The 12,256-nt window shown below is 51.0% G+C and overlaps 1 protein-coding gene across 15 annotated transcripts in view; it reads left to right on the top strand.

Annotated features, from left to right (window-relative positions):
* DAB2IP (DAB2 interacting protein) overlaps window positions 1-12,256 on the top strand; it is a 250,603-nt gene that overhangs the window by 179,890 nt on the left and 58,457 nt on the right. For 10 of the 15 annotated variants that reach the window (XM_081311389.1, XM_081311384.1, XM_081311380.1 and 7 more), the window contains 2 exons: window positions 3,088-3,175; window positions 3,968-7,112. In XM_081311389.1, the coding sequence (XP_081167515.1) occupies window positions 3,088-3,175; window positions 3,968-4,135 (256 nt within the window). In that variant the 3' untranslated portion in view covers window positions 4,136-7,112. Of the gene's footprint in view, window positions 1-3,087; window positions 3,176-3,967; window positions 7,113-12,256 lie in introns of those variants that run through there. The other 5 variants (XM_081311391.1, XM_081311388.1, XM_081311385.1 and 2 more) reach the window with 4 other exon arrangements.

Here is a 12,256-nt window from a genome sequence, read left to right as displayed (position 1 = left end):
TATTAATGCCATCACCCTGGAGGTTAGCTTTCATCCTGTGAATTTGGGAGAAAACAGATGTTTAGACCATCACACCATCTATGTGTGTAAATTACTTTATTATTGGGTCTTCTTTTTATCTAATCTTTTTTGCTCTTTAATAGAGTGTTGAGATGTTTACATTTAATGTAATCATTAGCATGATTTTGTTTGTCTTGCTATTTGTTTCCTATTTGTAGCCTTTCTTACCTTTTTTCTGCCTTCTTTTGAATGGTGGATTTTTAAATAATTCTGTTTTGTCTCCATTGTTGGCTTATTGGCTCTACCTCCCTACTGCTCTGAGCCCCGGGGTGGCAAGCCTTCTCTAAAGGACAGTTCATTGTTTTGTGTGGTCTCACTGCAACTTTTCCACTCTGCTGTTGTGGCCGCCTGTTTCAGTGGTATGGGCTGTTAACAGCAACAGACTTTGGGCCCAGTTGCGCCCCCTCCCTTAGGCTATAATGACAGGGACTTTATCATCATCTTTGTTCCTCTATATTTATGTGCCTTTTCTCTGGCTGGTTCTAGGATAGTATTCTTGGGCTGGGGTAACTCCACAGTAGAACACTTGCCTGATATACACAAGGCCCTGGGTTCCACCCTTAGCACCTCAGGAAAAAAAAAAATGTTTTTTCTTTATTGCTTTTGGACAGCAGTTTGTTATAAGAAGACTTGGTCTGGCTTCCTTTGTTTCTTGGGCTTATTATGCTGTGGATTTGCAGATGTGGGGTCCTACTTCCCCCACCTTATCTGGGGCTCCCGTCACTCAGAGGTTGAGCCGCTTTGTATCATCCTTCATTGCACTGATGCTCTATTGTCTGTGTATTTTTTCTTAAATAATTTCTACATTGTCCAGTTTGCTACTTATTTCTTTTTAGTGTCAAATCTGCTGTTAACTTTATCTAATAATTTTTATTTTATTTATTTTGGATGTGGGTACGGGGATTGAACCCAAGGGCGCTTAACCCTGAGCCACATCCCAAGTCCTTTTTATTTTTTATTTTGAGACAGTCTCTCTAAGTTGCTTAGGACCTTACTAAAGTTCATGAGGCTGACCTGAACTCCTGGTCCTCTTGTCTTAGCCTCCTAAGCCTCTGGATGACAGGTGTGTACCACCACACCTGGAAATAATCTTTACTTCTGATACTGTATTTTTCACCTCTAGAAGTTGATTTTTATCTTGACATCCTTTTAATTCTATTTTTTTGACTATGTAGGATATATGTAAAATAGTTGTTTTGATGTCCTTGCCTACTAATTCTGTCATCTGTGACATGTAAGCCTTTTTACTAATTTTTCTCCTGGTTATGGGTTTTATTTTATTTATTTATTTTATTTATGGGAAAATAAAACCCATAACCAGGAGAAAAATTAGTAAAAAATTTTTGTTTGAATGCCAAACATTGTGGATTTGATAGTTTGGTGCTACATGTTTTGTGTTTGTTCTGGATGACTGGGAAGCAGCTTTACCCTTCCAGGGTTCACTTTCAAGCTTTGCAAGAGTGGGTCTTGCTACTAGGCCGTTTTGGCCCTGCCATTGAGGCAGTTTCCTTTTGGGGATCCCTGTCAGGGTCTCTTCCTCCTCTAGCAGGTAGCAGTACCGGCTGTCCCTGAGATTGATTTGTATAGTTCTTTCCAGTAGCTCTTGCCTAGAAATTTTCTCACATGCATGCTGCCCCCAGTATTCCTGATTCATCTAAAGACCCAAGGGACCCCTCAGGAAACTTGTGCAGTTGTCTCTGCACAGTACTCTGCACACTGGAAAACCTGTCTTCACCTTTTCTGAACTTCCTATGTGTCCTCAGCCTAGCGAGGCTGCAGCTTCCCCTTCTCTGTCGCAGTCTGAGCAGGGGTCGCCTCCTTGGCTCACCTTCTCTTGGGAATCGTGTGCTGGTGCCTGTTTGGTGTCTGAAAACCTTGGTTTCAGATATTATGCTCAGTTTTCTTGTTTGTTTGCTTCTTTTTAAGACAGGGGTATAAATCCAATGCTCTTCTAGTATAATTTCCCTTAATCGATACCACCTAACACCCCCACCCCATACGCACAAGCTCTTCTCAGTGTCCTGCCTCCCTGGAGAGGCATCTGCCTTGGCACAGCCTGGTCAACACTCCTAACAATGGTCCTTCGGCCCTCAGCAGCCATGTGGGGCACCTGCCTCAGCACCGCTGATCCCCTGGGCACCACCAAGAGTGGACTAGCTGGGCTGGAGGAATTGTGAGGGTGGGTGGAGTTGGAAGTGTGGCCTTGGGAGTAGGTGGCTGCTCTGAGAAGCGTGTGGAGCGAGCCAGAGCCCATGGAACTCCGTTTCCTGGGGCACGCAGGACAGGGGTCTGCAGAGCAGTGGCCAGAGATAGGCAGAGGCCACAGGGGCTTGGAAGGCAGCAGTGACTGGTGTCAATGGCACCTAGATTGGAGTGAGTTGAGGCCAGGGGCTCTGGGAAAGATAGACGGGCCAGAGCATTTCAGAGGGTTCTTCTCCTCATCTTCTCCATGTGCTCCCTCCCAGCCCGTCCTTCAGGGGCCTGAGGTACAGTTGCTGTCCTGGTCAGGTAGCTGCTACCTGCACTGCATCCCATGGACCCCAATTTCCCACAGTGCCAGTGTGGGGTGTAGTTGCCCTACTGCACGCGGCTTCCCATTCATTTTCATACCGCAAGTGCCTAGCACAGCAGCACATGACCTCGGTGAATGGGGGGTGGAGAATGTTCCAGAGCCTTTCAGACCCTTCATCTTCCCCCTGCACCATGAGTCCTGTGGTGTAGCACCAAATGCCTTGCTCTGAGAGTTATGAAGATCCAACCCTGTCCCACCACCTACCTTGGTTCCTAGAAAAACATCAAGAAAGGGACGCCCCCAGGGCCTTCTGGGGATTTGAGAGGAAGGAACAGCTGGACGTGGCAGCCACTGGGGGGCCTCTGCTCCAGCAAGTGTGGGTGGCAAGTCTGTGGCCCAAGGGGGGACTCCTAATGTATGGTCCCCACCCCATGCAGGTGTGGTGGGCTTTCCCGCAAAGCCTTACCCTTTCCTGCTCCCTCCAGTGCCAATCTGACTGTCCCTGTGTCTCCCAGGTTGATGTCAGTGGAGGAGGAGTTGAAGAAGGACCATGCAGAGATGCAAGCAGCTGTAGACTCCAAACAGAAGATCATTGATGCACAGGTGGGGAGCTTTGGCCCTTTGGTTAGCCACAGGTGATAGAAGACTTGGCGTGAGGAGCGGGTTACTTGGTTTCTCCAAAATCCTCAGTCTACTTTGGCAGAAGCTGAGGATCTCTGCTCTGAGAAGCCTGTGGTCTCTTTGGGCCACAAACTCAGTAGCACAAGCTGGGGTGGAGGGGGGTGCTCCCTGCTTGATGGAGCACTTTGTGGGTATACCCTTCACCAGGGAAGGTGCTGACTAAAGAGTGGACGCTACTGGAAGGGCTAGAGGCAGGGAGTTAACGGCTGGCTGGGCAGAGGAAGCACTGGGTCTCTTGTTTAAAGCTGTGGCTTCCAAACTGCATTGAGAGGGGAGACTTGAAGGGGACACCGGCTTCAGTCCCTAACTTGTGACTGCACACCTCCCTCGGTTGCCCAGCAGTAGGCCAGGTCTTGTTCAGGTTATAAACTGCAAAGATGAGGAGCTGTGACCTCTGTGGGTGTCCATGTGCACAAGAGTGAGATGCCTGCCCATGAAGCCTCAGGTGGCCATACACACCGCTGTGAGAGCCGCTCAGGTTTAAGAAGCAGGCACTGAGAGCTCAGTCCATGGTGGCACAGAGCCATCGCCCCATTGTGCCAGCTGCTCTGAAGCCTGGTGCATGACCTGTGCTCTGCCTGTGGCACCCCGGCCCTCCCTGCCTGCCCAGCCAGCTCTTCTAGGTACCCCTGGCCCCAGGGCACTTCACAGGGGCATGCTTCTCCCTGTGGCCTGAGCTCATCTTGGGCCCCCTAATGCCCTCCCTGCCCACAGGAGAAGCGCATCGCCTCACTGGACGCTGCCAACGCCCGCCTCATGAGCGCGCTGACCCAGCTGAAAGAGAGGTACAGCATGCAAGCCCGTAACGGCATCTCCCCCACCAACCCCACCAAATTGCAGATTACTGAGAACGGCGAGTTCAGAAACAGCAGCAATTGTTAACCTGCCCGAGGAGGGAGGAACCTACCTAAGGAGAGGGGGACTATGGTGGCCCAGGGCAGGGTCTCGGCCGGGGAGGCGCCCCCACAGTTGCAGCCCCAGTGCGGGTGGCAGGAGGCCGAGGCGCCCCCTCCCCTTGCCCGCTGTGCAGGAGGCGGCCGCAGAGGGAGCGCGAGAGACTGCTACAGCGCGCGAGGCGGGCCACCAGCCTCGCCCCTTCTCTTCCTCCAAGGAGCGTGTCTGGGTGCAGGCAGAAGAGACTGCACGTGGGGGAGTGGGGACAAGGCTGCCAAACACATGTCTGTTGGTTACTGAATTTGATGTGTGTCACCTTCTCCTCCTTGACCCGGCCAAGTGCATGTACCCCACCTCACCAGGGAGGGAGCTGCTGGAGAGGGGGCAGTTAAAGGCCAGGGGCCACTCCTGTGGCTTCCTCTAGCCTGCTGGGGGCCCAGAACTCTGGCGGCCAGGCCTCTGCCTTGTGGGGCCCGGAAACTGATGGGCTGGTTGGCAGGCAGAGAGATGTGGGGAAAGTCACCAAGGCAGGGGTTCCGTGTCCTCTGCCTATCTCTGCCCCACTTGCCACTGCATGCGGCCCATCAGGGACCCTGCCTGGCTGTGAGGAACTGAGGATTCACTCCCACCTGCCCCTGTCCCAGACTCGCACCATCACCTCTTCTTTAGTCATGTTGCCAAGTAGACCTGTGAGGATCATGGCTTTTTCTTTGGGGCCTTTATGCCCGTGGGGAGGATCCAGAGCCTTCTACACTTGCCACATGGGCCTGGGCTATTGCTCTGGGACGCCCAGAAGCCAAAGAGCTGGGCAGAGCTGCCCAGTGGCACTGTGCATTGCAGCTGCCTTCTCCAGGGCCCAGTGCTTCCTGGCACAGTGGCCCTGAGGGGAGTGGCCAGCTGGTACTGCCCCTGAAAAGGTGATCTTTCCTCTGATGGTTTAAAAGAAGAAATTCTAACCCTGCAGGCCCTGAGAAGGTGGATAACTGTGATTTTTTTTCCTTTCACAGTATGCATTAGAAACAAAAGCCCGCTTGCTCGCTTGCTGGAACACAGGGGCCTTTTAAATTGAGCGTGCGCACTGCATGGGAAATAGCGGCCCTGGAGGATGTTAGCCTTGCTCCCTCTCAAGACAGCAGCAGCCTGCACCGGGCCCGGCGCAGCCGCCCTCCTCACCCCTCCCGGCCCCAGCCAAGGACCCGGGCGCTGCAGACAGGGGAGGGGCACTCTCACAGCTGGGGCTGGCTTCCCTCAGCTCCAGGCTGTTCTGTAGCATATCTGCCCCTCCCCCCTTTGCGGAACATAGATGGGCAGGAGCTGGGGTCTCTTGGCCCCATCTGTTCCCAGGCCCTACAGATTCCAAGCCCTGGCCCTGGGTCACCTAGGCCAGGAGCTGGGGCCTTGGCCCATGGCAGCAGAGCCAGGGCTGGGCGAGCTGCAGGAGCCGCCACCTCTGTCTCTGGGGCTGGAAAGTGCCAGAGTCTCCCAGGAAGGGCAGAAGTGCTGGAGGGGTGGCCAGAGCCATGCTGCACCCCTTCCTGGGCCCATGGGCAGGTGACAGCGGCTGCTCTCGGGAGGGAGAGTTAGGCTAGAGACATGCTGGTGGAGAGGGCTGCACTGCCAAGGGCCAGAGACCTCAGGAAGGAAGGAGGTGGGGCTGAGGTCCTGCTGCCACCCCTTCCTGCCCCCATTCCTGTCCACAACTCTGCACCTGTGCATTTCAGACCAGGGTGGCCACACAGGCAGGGCCTGGCTCCAGGTGTGTCCTCCTCTGGCCAGTGTCATCTTCACTGCCAGGGAGCCCTGCTCTCCTCCCCTACCCACCCCACCCCTCCCGCAGATGCCTCGTAGCGTGACCTCGAACTGAGCACCTCTTAGCAATACAGGGAGGTCCCCAGGGCCTGGACAGGAGGGTGCGGGGGCCAGCTGCTGTGGCTGGTGCTGGCTACCCTTGGAGGGGGTTGTGAGCTCTCAGGCCGAGAGCCTTACTTACCTAGTGCAAAAACTGTAAAACTGTACAGACTCTTCACAGATTTTTATCTTAATTGCAAGTCTGACGATTTTTGTAAATGTTCTTGGTGTTTGACTGTAATGTAACTATTTCACCCAAGGTTGTACATAGTCCTTTAGTCCTGGTGCTGCGAGGGCTGCCGGGACTGCTGCTCTCCTGATGGTTTGTATTGTATTTTGTGATCTAGAGAGAAGTGCTGGGCAGGACAGAGCGCTTTGGGATCCAGGGGATTCTGTCTTTTCCCTCCTTCTGGAATTTACTTGTGGCTTTGCGGCGTGCTGTCTGGGTGGCGGTTGATAGGGACACGGGCCCTGATGGGTCCAGTAAAGAGGACTCCTACCTAAGGCCACAGGAAACTTGTGTTCCCAGGGCTGGGCCCTGCCCGCAGCCCGGGCTAGGGTTGCCAGAGGTCCCTGAGGAAAGGATGGTCCCTGCTCAGGGGAGACAAAGTCCCCAGATTGCTAGAAAAGGCTGCCCCTCCCCTGCCAACAGAGAAACCTGACATTTTTTTTGCTCAACTCATATGTTCAGGGTGAAGGAAACTGCCAAACTTCCTATAAATGAAGACTTTTTCTGACCGCCTGGAAGGGGGGTCCAGGGCCAGAGCTCCACACACACCCCCTCCCCCAGAGCACCTGTCCTGAGGGACACTGTTCTCTCACACCTGTCCGTCTGCAGGAGCCAGATCGTCCAGGGAAACAGCCCCTCTTTTCTACACACTCGGCCATAAAGCCGCCCCCCCACCCCCCACCGTGTCCTAGTTCCCCCCTTTTGTAAGTATGTGAAAAGGAAAAAATGCAAATGTTGGAGTTTGGCTGGAGCTCCTCCTTCCAGCCGTGACTTTTAACCATGTAATAATGTACAGAGAAAGTTGTTGGTGTTCTAAGACTCTGTGTGGCTGTGCAATTTCTGTACATTTGCAATTAGAAATATTAAAGATTTATTTAGCTATTTTAATCCTGACTCGCCTCTCCATTTATCTGTGTCTTGGGTGATTTTATAGGAATGAGCCAAGTCTTGGGCTGCTGCTCCACTTGAAAGGGGCCCACGCTTGGTCCACTCTGGTGGGGCCGGGGCCGCACGACCCCTGAATCCTGTAGTCTCCAGCCTGGCAGTGCTCACTGGGTGACCTGGACTTGCCCCTCCTCCTCCAGGGTGGAGTCTCTGAAGACTCACGAAGACCCTCCCCAGACCCCTTGTACTTGGCAGTGGGGGGTCTGTGGGTTCCCCTACCTCCAAGGAGATAGAATGGCCACTACACATTCCCTGCAGCAGACCCCAGCTTCTGCCAGGCTCTGCATGAAATGACTTCCCATCCATCAAATCTAGCTCTAGGAAAGAGGGGATCAGGGAACACAAGAGGTTGACCCAGGGTCACCAGCAAGGTATGGCTGAGCTGGACTAATTATTCCCAAGGTTTCAACACCCACAAAAGCCAACGCAGTCTCTCCCAAGCCAGACCCACCTGCAGGGTGGAACCAGCTTCCCTCATTGGGAATAAACCAGCCCCTGAGCCCCTTCAGCTGCACCTGCAGCACGGGAGACCCTTGCAGCCCTGGGCCCTGCCCACCCGCAACAGCTCAAGGTCCCATCTTTCAGTGTGTTGTAACCCCCTAGGGTGAATGCATGGAGAATCCCGCTGTAGGAGGGCAAGGCCAAGCCCGATCGAAACCATCAAAACCTGGACAGACGCGACTGAGGCTCTGCCAGGGCAGGAATATGACCTATGTCTGGTCCATTGCCTGCATAGGTCCTCTGACTGGGGACTGCCCTTGCCCCTTTACTCCAGTCAGCAGCTCCAGCCTAGGACAGCATTGTCTAAGTAGATCTGCTCCCAAGGGCCAGCTACCACGCCTTGTCCTCTGTCGCCTCCTCTTACAGCAGTCCCTGTCCACAGGTGATTCTGTCATGTCCCCTGGCCTTTCCCACCAAGATCAGGCCCTGTGTCCCTCCTCAGCCCCTCAGCAACAGGGTTCAAGCACGTCAGTCCTGGGTCGACCCAGTGGCCACACTCTAGGTGGCTGAGTGCTGCAGGAGAAAGTAGGAACCACATTCCAGTTCACGTTGTGCCCCCGGGGACGCCTGGTTGGCCCCAGCCAGCCAGCTAATTCTTAGAGCCAGGCCCCCTGCCCCTCAAGTCCCTCACCTTCCCAGGCCCATCACCACCCAGCTAAACCAGCCCTCCCTCTGCAGCCACAGGCCCGAAGGCCCTCTGTGCCCTCCCAAGGCAGCCCTGGCCATCCCCACAGCCCTGCCTCCTGCTGGCTCTTTGGCTGGTGGACCTTCAGTCTCTGCACCTGGCCCACAGCTTTCCAGAGTGCCCGGTCAGCTCTCAGCTCTTTTGTCTCTCTCACCTCATCTGGGCCTGTCAGAGTGTCCTGCCACAGGGACCTGATGTCTTATCTCCATCTCCTCGTCCCCAGCCCTTGAAAGCCTAACTCGCCTCCCACATCCACCCCCCACTGCCAAGCCCATGGACCCCTCAGTGTACCTGTACTGCTGTCCCCAGTCCAGGTGACCAGGGACTGGCATCCCTTTGCTGGGGTGATACCATCCAAATAGCAATGACTAGGACAAAGAGAAATCACTTGCTGTTGATAGAAGACATTTACAACAAAGATACAAGGGCTGGGAGGAGAAGAAGAAGAAAAGAGAGAAATCAAAACAAAAAAGACTTCTGGAAACCCAAAGAAAAAGACAAGAAACAATTGCTTGAGAATATCACCACCAGTGTGAGGTTATTACACATCAAGGAAGAAAAAATAAGAACCTAGAGGCTTTTGATAATAAGGTTCACTAAGCAGGAATACAGCAAGCCCTTGCCCTAACACACTTTCCTTCTGATGACAACATGGACCATCACCCAAGCTGACTAGCCAATTGCCCAGAGAACAAGTTCAGGCCACAGCCTGGGCCCTGAGGCAGTGAAACTAGAGGTTGGAGGTAAACAAGATTTAAAAGCCAACACCACCAGGAAGTTAAAAAAAAATCAAGTTAGTAGAATTAAAAGAAATGAGTCTTCTCACTGAACAAAGTATATTGGCTACATGCATTTATCTCTTTTCCTTCCCCCAAACCTCACTGTACTGTTGGAAAGAAAGAAAAGGGTTATAACCTGTAAGGACAAAATTAATGTGGGAGGAGATAAGAGAATTGGGAAACTATGGTTAGATGGTAGCTGATGAAGGAATGCGGATTAAATCCCTCCAGAAACTGAATGAGCCGAGGAGCCCCCATCCCACACATCATGGGCCAGTCAGGGCATCAGGCTGAAACTGGGACCATCCCCGTCCTGAACCGCTGCTCTGTCCAACCAGGAAACTAGCACTCCCATGTCTGCTGGGAAGGGGCTGGCCATTTGTTCCCTGGAGAAACTGAAACAGGTGTGTTCTGGACTTGGGAACATCAAACGAGGCAGGGGGCTCCATGAGGTACAGGGCTGAAGGCAGGTGAGAGGGGCAAGTGAGCCTCTGCCCCCAGGGATGCCCCCTTTCCTCTCCCCATAGTCCCTTTGCTGTTCCCCAAGCCTCTCAAGCCAGGTACCTATCCCCCAGGCAGCTGACTGGAAAGTTCTTTGGAAAAATTAGCATCCCAGAGATTTCCAGATGCTTCCTCAATGAAAAGCCTGAATCACTGTTCCAGCATCCCAGACTGGCGACCATCCGCTAATGCTGCCTGTGCATGCACACACGTACGCAGATGCCCCCAAAGAGTGCATAAACCGAGGACCTCCGACAGTTGAAGAAAACATTACCACATGAGAGGGATTTATTCAAGTCAACCAACCTGAAAAAGGAAACATATATTGTGGAGAAGACACAAAAACTTAAAGGACAACAACAAAAACCTGTAATATCTTCGGACAGAGAAAACAAGAACAGAATGCGATGAAAAGAAACAAGACCAAGAAAGCATTCCTTTTCTATTATTTATAAAAATAAAATATCCAATAGAAAAGACAGAATACAAAGTGGATACATTCTTCCAGAAACAGATTAAAATACACAAACGAGAAAAGGAGAATGGGCCAGGGGGCAGAATCTAGAGGCTCAGTACAGTCTGTCCAACAGCCAACTACTAGGAATTCCTGAAAGAGGAAAGAGAAAAAGGCAGGCATAAAATTATCAAAGGAACAATAGCCTCACATCTTCCAGAGTGAAAGAAGGACCCCTGAATTCAGGTTGAAAGAACCCAGCAGAATAGATGAAAAAAGACCAGCTCCAAGGCACCAGCCTGGGAAACTTCCAAACATGGCCAGAGCTGTGCTGACCCCTGGTGGATGACCTTATCTAGGAGGTCAGAGAAAGGAAGAGGGGGCTGAGGACATGGTTTGGGACCAGGGGGTGTTGAAGCCCCATGGCCCCAGAAAGTGCAGAGGGACCGAACTGAAGTTCCTGAGAATCCCTGGTGAGTCTCTGTGCAAGATGCTGGTAAGAAATCACGAAGTCAGGATTGTGCTTCTCTGTGGCTCTGGTCAAAGGCACTTAATGTACTGCAGGGCAGTCAAGCCACAGCCGATGGGGTGTGCATCTTGACCTGACAAAACCTACAGTTAGGGTGTAACTGCACAGAGCCTGGGTTTTTAATCTACAGTCAATGGCAAGTGAACTGAAGATCCGTTCCCCTATGAAGCCATAGCCCTTGGGTGGGCCTCTTCAATAACCCTCCAGTGGGACACTGGAATGACATGCTGCCTGCTTTTAGCCCTAAATCCAAGTTTTGGATAATTTTTCATAATACCCCTTGATAATACACCACTGTCACAAAGCCTGAAGCCTTAGTGACCTCGTAGGAAAGAGTGACTGAATCAGGTCCACTACAGATGACATGCAGACCCAGTAATGGGAATCAACTGGGAGGAATGGGGACTGGGGCAAACTAAAGAGCATGTGCCCTTTCTAAAGGCAGCAGGGGACTGTTGCCCGGGTTTACGTATCATGCATTCTCTGTTGACTCCTATATTTCTATACCCAGCACCACTGTCCCCAGCTAAGTACCCACTTGGAATTGCCACTTGGATATTTCACAGGCATCAAATCTGACATGTATGAAACAGAACTCTTGACTGATATGACCCCAGACTTGTTCCTCTTCTCATTTTCTAATCTCCCAAACACCATTCCACCAGCCTCCCATTTGCTCAAGCCAAGAGCTAAAAGTGACTTCTGGTTTCTTGTGCTTTAAAAAGGATGTACAGATTTGGAATGATGTTCATGTTACACTGTGGGTGAAAAGCAAGCAGTCAATCAGTGTGCCCTCATTTCTTTAAGGAAAAATAAATAAATTTCATTGCATACAATAAATTGCACAGAACAACTGTGTGGAGGGAAATACATCACACTGTTAATGGCGGTTTCTTCTGGGGAGGGGGACGCAGCAGGATGGGGAAGGAGGACTTGCACTTTCTACTTTAGATTCTTATTATGTGTGTTTGAATATTTTACAACCAGTTTTTATTTCTTGTTTTGATATGGAGCCATTTAAAGATAAATAAAACATATCCATATAATGAAACACCATGCAGCCTACTATGAAATTTGTAGAATAATAATAAATGGCATTGAGGTATGTTAATAATATATTAGGTGTAAAAGCTGATAACAGAATCAAATGTCCAGGAGGGTGCTAGTTTAGTTCTAAAATTATATTTGCAAAAACAGGTCTGGATTAGGAGACCGCAGAGTATTAGGTAAGAGCTTGGGTTTGGGTATGAGGGAGACCTGGGCTTGAGTTTTAATGGCTGTTGATTAGCATTAGATCTTAGGTAAATTTGGAAGGGCCTCTCAGCCTGTTTTCTCCACTGTAAAATGGAGATACTAGCGTCTATTACAGGAGATATTCCGTAAGGATTCACTGAAATTATGTTTTCACTCCTCCACTTACCACGGTTACTGACAAATAAATAAATGTTACCTGCTAAGAGAGTAATAATAATTCTGCAATAAAATCTTAAAGGAAATAATTACTATTATTAAGGGTCTATACTAAAGTGTTAACACAGCGTTAACCTAGGGATAACGAGTGAACGGATGGCTCTTATTTCTCTCTCCTTACCTGTTTCTAGGTTTTTTCCCCTTAACATACTTTTGCTTTCGTAATAA

This window comes from Spermophilus citellus, assembly GCF_964194105.1.
Source record: "Spermophilus citellus genome assembly, chromosome: 2".
Lineage (NCBI taxonomy): Eukaryota > Metazoa > Chordata > Mammalia > Rodentia > Sciuridae > Spermophilus > Spermophilus citellus.
This window is presented reverse-complemented; position numbering and strand designations above follow the sequence as displayed.